Genomic DNA, 14855 nt, shown 5'->3' on the forward strand with positions numbered 1-14855 from the left:
CTTTCCCTCTCCCCACCAAAGTACACAGCAGCCAGTTTGAAAGATGCTGATGCGCTTCAAATCTGCCTTACGATTTATTCATGCTTAGTGAGGGCTCTGTGTTGCACAGTGCTGATGTGCTTTGCAGCCGTGGCATGAAAAAAAAAAAAAAGCCTATAATGCACAGAGTGGGCTTATTTTTGAGATAGCTTTGTCTGCAGGTCTTCCCTTTCCTTTCCATAGCCTCGCAGGCTGTGAAGTTCTTTCCCTTGCACAAAAGACAGGGGCCAAGTGATAAGGGTTTTATTTATTTAATTTGAAAGGACAATGGGAAGAGTATTTGAGTTCTCTGCTGGCCTGTAACTCCCCAGTTGCAGCAGCACTATAAACATGCACAGTAAGGAACTGAACAGCACTTTTATATTAAATGGTGGGGGGGAAACCCAAGAGAGTCTGAAGCCTTTATCTGTGATAGATATGTAAGAAAAGAGCCTAGCATTTTGAAAACACAAAGAAATTGAACTCATTACAGGGACAGTCTCTACCTTCTTCTCTCTCTCTCATATAACGGTCCCTGTCTCCCACATCCATACACATGATAGTTTCCCACTTTTAAAATATTACCCTAGCTGTACATTTTTCTATGATAGCAGTTTTAAAAGCTCTCCAATATTATTCACTGCCAAAGCAGTTTGTTGACTGTAAAATACTGCATCAAAAAGATTGTTATTCTGCTGTTGTTTCTTTCCCTTTTCCTTCCCTTCTCCACCTAACGTTCCAAACCCTCTAAAATAAAAATCATCTCGGCTTCTCCTTTACACCTTCTGACTTTTATTTCAAGGTCCTTATTTGCCACTTATAAAAGAAATTAGCAGGAAAAGATCTAGTTGGGCTAGTGGTTCTCCTAAGCTGCCGATTTGTCTTTGTCACCAGCTCCAATTGATTGCCTCAGAGCACAGAAGAGCAGACCATTAAGTGGAGTGTCAATAGCCTCGCACTATCACTTTCATGGGGCTAAATCAATTAAATAAGCTGAATGTGAAGGAGTGTTGCAAGTGCTGGTGGTGTGTCCCAGGACGGAGGCAGAATTTTATGCATAGCCTGTTACACTATTAACTTTTAAGGATACAGCTTTAAATTAGAAAACAAAAGTGGTATTGCTTATGTGTGGGTTCATCCTGCCAAGGGCAAATGTGAACTCCTGGGTATATAAAATGCTGGGTGAAAAGGGACAAGAAGAGAAAGGAGTGCAAGGCAATGTGTCTTTGCATTAATAAAAACACTGATGCAAGATCACCAAATTACTTCTGTCTAGTGGCAGAGCTAAGAGTAGAAGGAAGTTGCTAGACATCTTACTAGGCAGAAGCCATCTCTCCCTGAACTATCCCGACCCCTTATTTTGTGCTGTGCACTCTAGTGAGTCTAGAAACAAGTGCTGAGGTGGTTGCATACGATGGCAAATCTAGTTTTGTAGACTTTCATGCTGGGTCACAAAATCATGCTGTTTAGTGAACCAGCCTTAGCTCATTCTTCTAATCCAGATCTCCTTCAAGACTCGGGGTCCAGAAACGCTCCTAGACTTTCTAACAGATCAGCTATTGTCTGTTTACTCATTGTAACGCAAGGTTGCATCAGGTATTGTTTGTCTTCCTGCATCTGGTCTAAAAGTAGAAAGCCAGCACAAGCACTGTCTGGACGGCGGCTCTGCTTAATTAGCCAGGATGTGGCTCTGTGCCCGTCTGAGCCAGGCACACCTGTGTGATCCAGCTATGCACAGACCTGGTGTTAGCACATGCAGATCAGTGGGTTCGGTGACCCTGAGGCTTTATGGTCGCTTTGCATGCAGGGCTGTGCCCTGTGCACACTCCCAGTGAAAAATGTGTGTGTCTGTGTTTAGGGTTAGGGTAAGCATAATGGGTCTAGTATGCAGGGGGGAAAATGTAATTTCATTCCGCAATGGGATGACATAGCTCAGGTCGTTTTTCCCTCTTTGCTGTTTTTTTCCAAGAATTGAAAAGCAGGCTTCCCTTCCTGAGTGTGAGGATGAAGGGGGGTTAAATCTCAACCCATTCTTAATCCAACATCGACCTGTGGAGAGTCTGTTGGAACTGACAGCACTGCTTAACTAAAAGCATCTTCTTGATTCTTTGGGAAATAAATACAGGGTCAAAATCTACCAAGTCCTCATAATATATTTTATAACTCTTTTCTAGGTTTTACCTCAATTTTGTTACTGAAGAAGTGGAAAACCCTGAAAAGTATGTACCTTTTATTTATTTATTTATTTATTTTTTTTTTTTTGACGTTTGAAAAATGGTTGTAAAATTTAAAATGCTCTAAAAGTAGCGATCTTCAGAAATTCTGCATGCTGGTCAAGTTGCTTACTTTCCAGCAGATCTGAAATCTATTTGAATTGCAGCTGCTTGAAGATTTGCTATTTTTGGCCTGTCATGACCTTGTTATGTATGCTGCTTTTATGTGCACAGAAAGCAGAAAACTAAGTAGCTCTCCAGGGCTCTGATTCTCCCCCTCAGGATACAAGTAACTATCAGTGGCTCCTTTCAGTGGAAGTTACTGGTATCCTGTCAGGGAAATTTTGCCCAAGAAACTTATCTGCTGCAATATTTGGCAGTTTTGCTATGTTTAAATATTAATCAAATGCTTAGTTCTACTTGTTTTAGATGTCTCAGAGTTGTGGGAGCCTGAATACACATAGCACAGCATCCCATCCAATTAAGCCTAACATGGAATATTGGTGGGAGTCTGTTTCAAACCAGAGATGAGCACTCTCACAGCATCTGTCTGTACAGTATGAAAAGAAAAGCTCTCCTCTTACCGACAGTTTGATTTGGCAGATCTATTTTCATAGATATATTTTGGTGGAAGAGGGCAATATTAAGATGATATTAACCTTTTCTAAAAATGAAATAAATTATGTCCTGTCAAATCAAATGTTGTTCTTTGAGGAAATTAACTGTTTACCTAAAAATTCCTGGATAGATATAATTTACTTATGTTTCTTAAATGAGGCTCATGGCTGGGTATCACATAACTATGTTTAAAAAGATCTCCAGCACTGTACACTCGTTTAAAGCTTTACATCTGAGATGTATAAAGAAAAAAAACACAACAGACAACTAGCAGTTGGAAGTGTGCTGCAGGGCTTTAGGTGTTTTCTTCTGAGTCTGAACCAAGCCTGGTGCTATCCAGTATTTTTCTGAAAGACCTAAAAATAATTATAGAAAGAAAAAAAAAAGATGATAAACATGAAGATGGCAGAAAGGCTGACAGCTTTCTATTGTCTGAGTGTCTGTGAGGGGTTTTGTGTGTTAACGGGCTCTTCAATGTGATAAGGATATGTATATCAAGGAATTTATGACTGGAAGCTGAAACCAGACAAATGAAGGTAGAAAATACAGCATTAATATTTAACAAGGCAGTTGACTAATCATTAGAACAAATACCTTTGTAAACATTGGATTCTTCATTGTTAGTCCTCCATTCAGACTGAACACCTTTTTAGAAGCTTTAGCAAACCCAAGTCATTTAGGTTGGTGAAGAGTAGCTGGCTGATGCTAGAGGATCAAATAGCAAATCTGGGTTTAGCTACCAAGAATCCATGTGCTTTGAAAAGTCAGGGGAGGCAGACATACAAAACAAAACAAAAGAAGCACTTTTTTTTTTTTCATTTTTGTTTTTGCAAAATTATAGCAGAGTGGCTTAAAAATTAATGTGAAACTAAATTAAATGAGTTAAGTGATTCTGGTCCAAATCTGCTTCAGGAAATTCTGTGGAGATGGCTTGGGAGTCAGTCTTAGTGATGTGATCAAAAACATTTGCTAGAAGCAAAATAATTTATAAATTCTCATGTGGTTACCATCAATACTGTATGATGTTTTTAAACATACAGATTCCTACCACCCTTTGGGACTTTTCATACAGTTATGTGCCTCTCCAGTCCTCTTAACTTTATGATGACTAACTGAAATTATTGGTAATTTTCATTACAGCTAGTTTGCTTTATGTTGACTTTTTCTTGCTTGTGGTTTCAGTTAGGTGAGTGCATGTTTTTGAACATGTTGCCCTCTGCTGCTTAGGACAGAAAGATATCATGTTGTGGCCTGTCCTCCTTGCCTTCATTTTTTTTTTTTTTACTTATTTTAAGCTAAGCACCCATTGAAACATGTTGTATCACAGCTAAGAAAAATGAGATTTGGATTTGGGGGTTTTCTTTGTGGGGTGTGAGGGATGAAGATGCTCTTGTGTGCCCCACCTTGTGAGGGCCTCCCTGTCCTCTTGGATAGAGGGAGTGGGGGGTCTAGAGACAAGCCCCAGGGCTGGGTTAGTCCTTCTGGTCTGCGTATTTCAGGATAGCTTTGTTAAAACCAGCTCCCTTTTATTTGTGTAATGCTGTTGCCAAGCTGTTAAAGATTCCCTTCATTGCTCTCCATGATGGGGCTGAATGGGACGATAAAGATGCACGGTGTTTACAGCAGGATGCCCAAGATCCCAGCCTCCCTGCACCAGTACAAACAAACAGTGCAAGAGATGGGGATTTCATGTGCTCTGTAATGAGGGGCAGGTAATAATAGGGCAGGTGGCTTGTTATCTGCTGTGCTGCCAGAGACCTCTGCACCCCTGGAAATGGGGATTCTGGACTTCCTGAACTCAAAACAGTGGGAATATTTTTTATCCAGTTGTCCCACCTGTAAGTGGCAAAACAAAGCAAGAAACAGTTGAGTACAGGCATTAGGAGAGCCACTGACTGTGCTGCTGAGCAGCATTCAGAGTCATAGGCTTTTATTGCAATGCAACTGCTTTTGTATATATATATATTGAGCTAAGATGCTGTCTTTCATTCTTGTAGTATGCCTTATGTTAAAGAACACACACAGTGCTGTGGAGATGCTCTGTAGCTGTTTTAAAAAAGGAAGAGGAAGCACAGCCTTGAACCATGTAGGGTTTGTACCAGCTCCAGGTGTGCAATTTGTATTATTTGTCCATGGTTAGGGATGCAAATTACTTACAGCGGCAGAGGTGAACATGGTGGTTCCTCCTGCGCTGTGCATGCCAAGGTAAATGTTTGTCAGAGAATCAGTCACAGTTGCCTCTTTCCAGGTGTGTGGCAGCTTTTTAAATAACTGCCAGCTGGTGCTTGGGTGAGCAGTCGGCAGCATCCCTGCCTTAGCCAGCCGTCTGTAAACCTGCAGAGAAATGTGCTGAAAGGGTTATGGAGAGAGCTGCTCCCTTATATCAGTGGGGATGCAGAAATTTTCCTTTTTTTACCCTCTAAGTCCTGGGCTCCCTCCCCACTGTTGTAGTATCATGAAGGAAAAGAGACGGAGCAGAGCCCTTGACTATATCCTAAAATGCACTGGAAGATGCAAATATCTGCTAGGTCATCTTGTAGGTGGTGCAGTTTTCCAGACAGGGATTTTTTTTGTTTCCTGAGGTGTGTGCAGCACTGGGAAAGCTTGCTGGAGTGTGGCAAGTGCCTCTGCAAAGGCAGGGAGGTAGGAGGGAGGCAGGGAAAGTGGGTGCTCTTGACCTTAGCCAGCTGAAAGCTGCCCTTGTGCTCCTGCAGAGGCTGTTTGTATGGGCAGAAAAGACTCTTGAGGGCCATGGGAGTCTGTGTAGGTGCAGCAGCCTGCCTGGGTGCAATAGATTGCAGAACTAGGTCTATAAATAGGATAAATACTACGGGCCTGAGGCACTGAAATACCTAGGCAATATGAAATCCTAGACAGAGAGCTGACAGAGACAGTGGAAATGAGCCAAGTGGAGAGGAAGCACCCTTTAAATTATAGAAGGGAAAATGGAAAAAGGAAGGAAAAATGCAAAAGTGAATCCCACTGTTCTCTTGCCAGATTTTTAGAAGTAGCACTGATTCTCACTTTGGAAATAGCACGGTTCCTTCTTTTGTGTATTAAAAAGGACATTAATATAACCCCAGCTATCCTAAGATGTAAAAGCAGCTGTTTCTGTCTCCTCTTAAACCCCTCTTTTGAGGTCTAATTTTTAAGCCCAGACTCATTTCTTTTATTCCTCTTTGTTAAAGAGCTTCCCCTGTGCAGTACTAGCAGGACCTGAAGTAGCATGAAGGTTGTGTTTTTTTCACGAGGAGCTGTGGTTGCACTGTTGAGCTTCTTTAATGTGCCTGGAATAATTTTATTACCAAGAATATATGGAACAATGTTGAAATGTAGTAACAGATTTCTTTTTTACTTTTTAAGATCATGCTTTGCATGTGTATGCTGGCTCAATAGTGATTGCTGTTTGAAGTGAAATACCAGAATAATCCTTGAAATAGAGCTTCACTGAAATAACCCCATGCAGCCACATCACGTGCGGCTTTGATCTTTTTGATTTTCTTACATTATAAGGATCAGCCCTGCTCAGACTGAGGTCATATTGTATTTATCCAAATAATGAGTGAGCAAAGGAACAGCCAGCTCTCTGAAAGACAATTTGTCATCTGAAAATTGACAGGAGCCATATTGCCCGGAGCAGTAAAATTAGAGGACTGGAAATCAAGCTTGTTGGACATTCAGACTCATTTCTTACATGTAGTCTTTGAGCTCATCTGTATTCTCGAGCATCTGTTCTCTACTTCCAAGAAACAGACCCAGCTTCTCAGTCAAGGCCCTAAAAGCAGCTGGTGCCCGGCCGGCAGTTCCCTCCTCCCTTGTCAGGAAGAGCAGGCTCTGGGATCAGTGCTCTAGTTTGTCAGGAATTTTGACAGGTTCCAGATGAGGAAATTGTAGCGGAGTGCTTTTACATTACAGCGGTGTCTTCAGAGCCTCGTCAAAGTCAGGGCCAGCTTGTGTCAGGTGCTGGCCAAAGAGAATCTTGCTTTAAAAATTCATGATCTGCGTCCTCAGTGTGAGCAGATGACGAGCGTGAAGGCTTCATGTTATAAAGATTAGGCTCTTGGTGGAAGAGAGAGAAAATATTATTTCAGTTTAAGAGAAAGGAAACTGAGACTTGAACTCCTTAATGACTTGAGGGAGGTCTGTGATCAAGTGGGCAACTAGAGGTATTGATTCACAGTCCTTCTTGAACCCCACATCATATTTTCTTTGGCAATGTAATTTTTTCTTAGTGCTGCTGGACTTAAGAAATATTTTTGCTTTAGTGGTCTTCAATTTCAGTTGTATAGAATGATCAATAGGAGATTTTTAAAAGACGTGGAGTCTGAAAATATTTTACAGCAACAAGTTAGATTACTTAACAGTGGTGGTTAACTAAAGCTACTATCTGGAATAATCTTATATATATATATATATTTATTTTTAACTTATATATATTTTTTTCTTCCCCTATTGGGCCATTACATTTGCAAAAATTCTGTTTCTGTTTGTGAAATAACTTTGGTCCAGCCTAGGCAATCTATCATTGTTTAAAAAGTTACACAGTGCAAAGAACATATTATTGAGATGTATAGTGTTTATAAGCCTGGTCTCAGATTGATAAATCATGTCTTGTGCTGTTGAAAAGCCAAGAAATGAATTGCTTTGCTGTGACCTTGGGGTCTGAGATTAGTCAGTTTGTCTATTAGATTTTTCCAGTGTTCTTCTCACTTCATTTATTCCTTCTTTTCTAAGGAACAAGAAGCCGTAGATGTATAGCAAGTCACCAGAGCTTGATGTCATAAGACATTTTGTAAAGTCAAGGGTTTAAAAATGTTCAGTATAATTTGTTTTTATATTGGATTTAAATAATGTGAGTGTCATGTCTAATTAATCCAATGTGTACTGCCCATTTGTATTAATTAAAGTTTAAAGTCACACTTTGCATCTAGGAGGACCGAGTGAGAGCAGCGTGGTACTAGAAGGTTTTTCAGGGTATCAAAGCATCACAGAGATGCAGATGGATGGGAGGAGAACTGTGGCTGAGACACTAAAACTCCTCCAGCTCCCTTGCTGTTTGTAGCTGTTTGATTTTTTGGCACTTCATGTTAGAATGCACCCCCTTCCAAAATCAGTCAGAAACTTGTTGCTCTCTAACAATCTAGACCGCTACTAGTTATTTTCTATTTGTGCGCTGAACCCAGTAATCACAATAAAAAATATTTTAAATGTTGATTGAGAGGATGCAAGCCATTTCTGCCTCTTTGCTTCTTTATTCATTTTTGTTATTTTATAATTTAACGATGAGCTCCTCTCTGAAGAGGAATATTGATATTCATAATCCTAGGAACCAGAAAATGAATAAAGTCAGAAACTTATCTCCCTCCAGCTATCCTGTCCATCATTGGAAACCCACCTCAGCACTGCTTTTTATTTGGGAAAGAAAGACAAGGTAGTTAAAAGCATTGAACTGGGACTCAGGAGATCTGTCTCAGGCACAAACTTGCTGAGAAAATGGAGACTAGGTTATCTTGTTTTTTCTTCTTCTTTCCCTCCTTTCTTTCCCTTCTTTTTCTCTGTCCACCTTATAGAGTGTGACGTACCATGTCCTGGCTACAGTCTTGGAGTATGTGTGTCTTTCCGAGGCTGGGGGTGAGTCAGGCTATGGGGAACCTGAAAAATTTATTTGGATTTAAAAATGTAGGTGTCTACTGCCCAAACTGATGGCTTTAGCAAGTGAATTAAACCCTGGGTGTGACTTCTCTAGGTCCCAGTCCTGTAAAGGATCGTGTGGTATCAGTGGAAGGAGAAAGCCTGTGTAGGTATATACATAAACCTGAAAGCACCTGGGGGTTTTCCCCATGGGACTACAATCTTTATTTTATTTAATTTCACCTTTTTTTTTTTTTTCAAAATAAACTATGGATAAGCTTTTCCACAAAGTAGCTGGGTATAAGTATAGATCCTTCCTTTTCAGTCTGAAACTGGATTCAGATATCCTGCCTAGCAGAAGCAGAATAGCTTCTGTACGTGGAGATTGAAGTCTTTCTTGCATTTTTCTGCTCCACTTACTCATAAAAGATACATTTGAGTCCAAGTTGTTTTGTTCATGGCAGGCCACAGTGCCAAATATTCAGTGCAGAAATTATAGGATTACGTTGTGATATTTTATCTGGAGATAATCAAAAGAGACAAATGCTAATCTTATAACTATTTTGCAAAGTTCATTTGCTCAAGTGAATTCAGCAGATTACCTTAAAGTGAAAGGTCAGTTAAATGAGCATTTGCAATTTTTTCTTCAATATATTATTTGTGCATTGGGATATTTTTCTATTTGAATACTTAGTCTCCACTGTAGCATGAGGATACTCTATCTAACCCCCTTTCCTCCTACCCCCCAGCTATTCCTATGTGACATTTTATAGAAATCTTACTCTTGATAATTTCTCCTTTATCTAACAGCATTACAAGCTACCTGAATTTCATCAGTTATGTGCTTAGCACCTCAGAAGACAAGGTGTCCAAACATTGGTGAATCTAACATCGCTTTTCAGAGTTTAATTGTACCCTGTGTCAGGGGTAAAATGATAGATTCACAATCACATCTTCAGACCTATAAAACCCCTTAATAGGGAACTGAATCGGCTGAGGATAGAAAAAAATTTACTAGACCAAATATCCTACTTAGACAAACGCAAGCATAGGTTTTGCTATTTGTAAAGTATATAAAAAAGAATTTAATTAAGTCTGTAATTCAGTAGTATTTCTGTGGTTTTGGGAGGCAGAAAGAGATCATTACTAGCTCAGGGGAGCTGGTTCACCAGCATGAAATTGTTCTTGATGAAATGAACTTGCTTTTAGTTTTGCTCTTTCACTAAGCTTATTAACTGCTTACTGCTTGCATGCATCACATCATCAACTCATTCATTATAGTTTCCTATAAATGACTGATAATTAATTTCTGAAACTAAATATTTCAGTCTTGGATACATGTTTTTGGATGGCTTCAGATTTCTGAAAACTCAGTATGAGAATTAATTTTTTTGCGCTTCCCTACTCAAATTCTTTTTTGCATTGAAGGATTTTATTTCTTTTGCTGTAAACTGGAAATTCTCTCATAGTGGGATCCAAATGTTCTGGGTTACTTTGCTCCTATTCGTCATCTTTTTATTTTTTTATTTTTTTTTCCAATAGATACATAATTTTGGAGACTGTAATTGACCTATAATTTTATTTTATTTTATTTTATTTTATTTTATTTTATTTTATTTTATTTTATTTTATTTTATTTTATTTTATTTTATTTTATTTTATTTATTTTATTTTTATTATTTTTATTATTTTTCCTTCCTATTTCTTAAATATCTGTACTACATACATTGATCTGCTGGAGCAACCATTCTCAGAGTTTGTAATCTTGAAAGCAACAGAATTACCTTTGGTGATTTCAGGCTGCTGCTTCCTGAAATCCTGGAAACTTTGACTAACTTGCTGCCCTCGAGCAAAACACCTGAGATCCCCTCATTTTTATGTCTTTGGCAGTATAACCCTTGCTTTAGCCTTGGTCTGTGGAAGAATGTTGTTTTGTTTTTGGCAGTCAGGAGGAAAAGTTTGCACTTCAGCTCTGCCCCACAGCCGTGGGGCCCAGATGTACAGCGTCTCTGACTCAGCTTGGCACCTGCACAAGCCTGCGGGCGTCTTGCCTCCAGCTCCTGCCGGGTTGTAATGCTTGAAGGCCCCAGGTACAACATCAGGCTGAGAAATGCTTGACAAAATAGTATGTGGGAGGCAACGCAGTCATTAGCTGTGACATGATATGCTTCATAAATGCAACTTGCCGATAGGAAGGAGCAATTATTACTTAATCTGTCACTGATTTCAGCTAATTTTTGCTGATGGTTTGGGTCAGCTTGGATTCAAAACTGATTGCAGAAGTGTGGGGGATTGAAAATACTCCTTGACTAGCTGTGGTCTCAGCTTAGACATACTGGTATTACAGTGAGGAAGATTTTTTTATTTTTTTTGTGTGCTTCCTAATTCCTAGTGGGAATGCCAGTAAATCAATAAGGAATAATACACTTTTATAAAAACAGCCAGACTTCCTTCAGGACATATTGCTTTTGTTGCTGTGTGGTCCTGCATGGCAGTGAGTGGAAATTTTAGAGTGGCAGGTAAAAGGATCTTGAAGAAAAAGTCCATGCTGGAGCAGCAGATGCTGTGGTAGGTTTAGCTGAGTTCTGGCTTCATCTTTTCTTCTCTTCCCTCCATACCAGCCCCAGGAGACCTGATGAAAATGCCCTAACCTTCACAATCTGTTGGTTCTGGCAAGGGTGGATGCAATTAAGCAGTCTGCAGTGAGACACGCACATGTTTCAAGAGCTTCAGCATGCTTGTAAGCCATGCTTGGGGGTTTTCTGTGATGGGATTTGGTGAGAGTCACTGAATCCCCAAAATATTTCCAACCACCTAGAATGAAGAAGGGAAACTGTGATTGTAACTGTGTTAGTAATTTGAGTTAAAGCAGGGAAAGGGTCAGGATGGAATTGAAATTGTTGACCCAAATTAAAATCCAAGTTGTTTTTTTTTTTTTTTTTTTTTAAACTTCAATTACATTGAACTAGATTTTCAGATTGGATAACGTGGTTTACCCTGTACTTTTGCAGTATAGACATTTCTTTGACACTACAGTTTACTAGGGCTTCAGCACACTAGCTACCATAAATGATATCTCCTAATAACTGGTGGTAGGGATTCAGTCCTTTGATTCTCATTTTCCCTGTCTGAGGACGTGTAAAACAAATTCCTCCCACCACACCTGGGTGCCCCATGCCCTGTGGGTACAGTGTTGCCTTCCTGACTAGTGGTGCTATGTCCTAAGGGGGAGGAAACAGGGATCATGCCTGGAAAACATGATACGTCATGCAATTTGCGTCTGCAGTGATCCAAGCCACATACACAGCAAGACACTCTGCCAGCCTGGATCCCCTGCCTTGCCTCTGACACATGCACTTACTCTGTGTCTGAGAGGTGCTTTGAATCCACCAGAGCAATGTATGCAGACAGCGGAGGGGCTGGGAGGATGACTCACTGCATGAATTCACCTGTCGTCTGCAATAGGGATCAAAGAGAGTAAAGGCTTCAGCAGCAGGGACAACATAAAGGCTGCCGATTCCACTGGCACCATTCCTCTTACCTCTGCAGAGAGCTGGATGTAGCTGCTGTATGCAGGCACTGCTTTCCAGAGAGTGCATATTTCCCTTGCACGTTTAGTCAGGGACTGACCTAGTGGGCATTATCACCACCTGTGATGTCTAGGAGTGTCCATGCATTCAACATACATTGTTATATCTTTTTGCTTTCCCTTTGGGCAGCTCTGTTTTTTCCCTGTGCCATGTTTTATGGTGCTTGTATCAGTGCTGGGCCCTTTGGGACAACTCCATGCCATTAGAAGGAGAAATGATCCTTGGGTGAGGTTTCAGGCCCTGGTACCTGTCTTGTTGGCAGCTGCTTTCTAAACAACAATTTAACATTTGAATTGGTTCGGGTGACTTCCAGTCTTTCTCTCCTCTGCTTCCACTTCATTAGAGCTACTCGTGACAGAGCTTAAACTGATGTGCCAGTCAATATGTGTAAATTAGAAAAGAGAATGATGTAATCTGCGGTGTCTGTAAAGATTTCAAAGGTATACCTTGATCATTAATTAAGACAATAAGGATGGCTCATAAAATTGCAGTAGAGGAGACTAATAATTCACTACTGAATGAAGAAAGGCAAGGTCACTCACATAATTACTTCTTCTAACAATTATATTCCCGGTATAGATAAAATGTTCCTGCTTGCACAGAAGTTGAGGTGACAGCTGTGGAAATATTCAGGACTAGGAAATGTAGCTTTGATACCTTAAGCTTTGAGGGCATAATAAAGAAAAGTGTAGTTGTCTTTTCTGTCTGCTTGTTCTGTTTTATTTTTTTCTGGTATGAATTATTATTTCAAACAGTCAAAGCTAACTTACAGCACAAGCCTGGCATGGATGCTCAAGGAAGGTTGAGTGGGAAAATAGAAGAACAAAGATGAATGCAATAGGTGCATGGATCGGTATTGCTGTGCTGGGTTTTAGCTGTGGATAGTTGTATTGAAATTAATGGTGCCATTACTATTCTCTTTCACCTAATTGTCTGATATAGTATCCGGTTTTAATCCCTTTTGTGTTTTAAGAATGCAATAAAGATATTGTAAATGGTTTTAGCAATGAATTCAGAAAGGCAGTCAGCTGCTTGAGAAGTCAGAGATGAGGATGGAGGGGAAAAGAAAGGGGAAAAGACAAATAGCAAAGGTGAAGGCAATACTGCTGCACAGATCCAGGCCAGGCCGCAGGGCAGGTAGTGGCTCTGTTTCTGTGCCTGCTGTGAGGAGGCAGGGTAAGGCTGGGAATGAAAGCTAGTTGGCCTGTGATCAGCTCGGTGCTAAGGCACTATCTCCATTAAGGAAATACTTCAGAAGCCGTTCCTTTGATATGCCTGTTTCTGTTCACATAGACTCTGTGGTTTAAGATAAAAGCCCAACTTGAAATGAAAATGACCAAAATACCTCAGAATTCTGGAAGCACTAAAAACTTTTTGAAGATTATTTGTAGTTCTGCTTGGGCATCAGTCGGGGAGGCTCCTGCTGAAGGAGAGCCTTTGGCTGGGTAAGGAAGGTTGCTGCTGGCTGGCTGATGGTGGGAGTGGACGTGCAGCTGCACGGGCATTACCTGATCTGGGCGTAGTGAAGCAAAGCGGCATGAGGTAAGCTCTTCTGCAGGGGATGAGGATATTGCATCATTTCGATTTAACAAGTGACTCTCCTGATCAATTTAGTGCTGAGAGTGTAAGGTGTTGTAAGCAGGTGGGTACAGGTGAAGTTACTGCCTCAAGTGTACACAGCAGGGACAAATATCCACACGGAAGCGGATGCTTAAGAGGCAAACCCTCAGCCAGGCCTCTCATCCTCTGCCAAGTCCGTGGCACCTCTTTCGAGGAAGCAAAGTTGAGGGAGCTCAGCTGGAGCTGCCTGTCCTCTCTCTGAACCCCTGGTGGCGGTGTCTCTGGGTACCAAAGGCCCCGCAACTTTGCAGAAGCTGGCTGGCTGGTGAAGGGTCTTGCAGCACCTCTACCCCCAGGAATTTCACTCTTATTTCCAAGAGTTTTGGTGGCTCCAAGCATACGAATGTGATGTGTGAATGTGCTCACTTCAGCCCTGGGTGGTGGCTGCCCCGGCTTTTCTCTGTGGTTGGTGTTTTGTTTGCGTTGCCCGGTGTCACATTGCTACAGAGCAGGTCACTTGTTTCAGGCCCTCCTGGCTTGCTTGGCTTGCTGATGTGATAACCTGCTGAGCGCAAGGTGTATTTGCTTTTCTCCTTCTTCCTTTCTGTTTGTTTATATGAATCACTGTTACTATGAATCAGCCCTGCTAGAGAAGTAAAACAAATGTTTATTCACAGTCTCCCTGGGTAGCTGGCAAAATGCAAATCTGCTTTAACAGCAGGCTAAATGTAATGTAACAACAAAACAATGTAACCTTCTAAGTTTCCCCTGCCCTGTGTTTTTCTCCATTTTTACCACTTCAGCGCCCAAAATACACGCATGCCTATTTTAACCTCTTTCACTGCGGGAGGTGCAGCCCCAGGCCCACGGCAGTACTTGTGCAGAAGGATGACAGCATCCTCTGTATGGGAACCCCGTGCTGCTCTGTGGAGTGCTCAGGACACGAATAAAAGCCTCTTGCAAGACTGATGTTCTCTTAAAGCTCCAGAGCTGTAAAATAGTCTGTGTTTTACTGGCAGGATCATGGGTCTCTCAGGGTTAAGTTAACAATGGTTCTGGGCTCTCGTTAGCCTTTTTTTTTTTTCTTTCTTTTTCTGTGATTAATAAGCAAGTGGCTTATCCCAGCGGCCTCTCTGAATCCAACCAAAAAGGTGAGAGAGCAGCGCATTGATGGCAGATAGGAAAGGGTAAACTCACCAGATCAGTTAACCAGAGGGGAGAAAAA

The 14855-nt window shown here is 41.0% G+C and overlaps 1 protein-coding gene across 1 annotated transcript in view; it reads left to right on the top strand.

The window, feature by feature from the left end:
• Nucleotides 1-14855, top strand: part of SLC7A11 (solute carrier family 7 member 11) — a gene marked incomplete at both ends in the record, with an annotated part of 58665 nt that overhangs the window by 18889 nt on the left and 24921 nt on the right. The window contains one exon of the mRNA XM_084285683.1: nt 2193-2237. Coding sequence (XP_084141809.1) covers nt 2193-2237 — 45 coding nt within the window. The remainder of the gene's footprint in view (nt 1-2192; nt 2238-14855) is intronic.

The sequence above is a fragment of the Netta rufina genome (genome assembly GCF_964035555.1).
Source record: "Netta rufina genome assembly, chromosome: 4".
NCBI classification, from domain to species: Eukaryota; Metazoa; Chordata; class Aves; order Anseriformes; family Anatidae; genus Netta; species Netta rufina.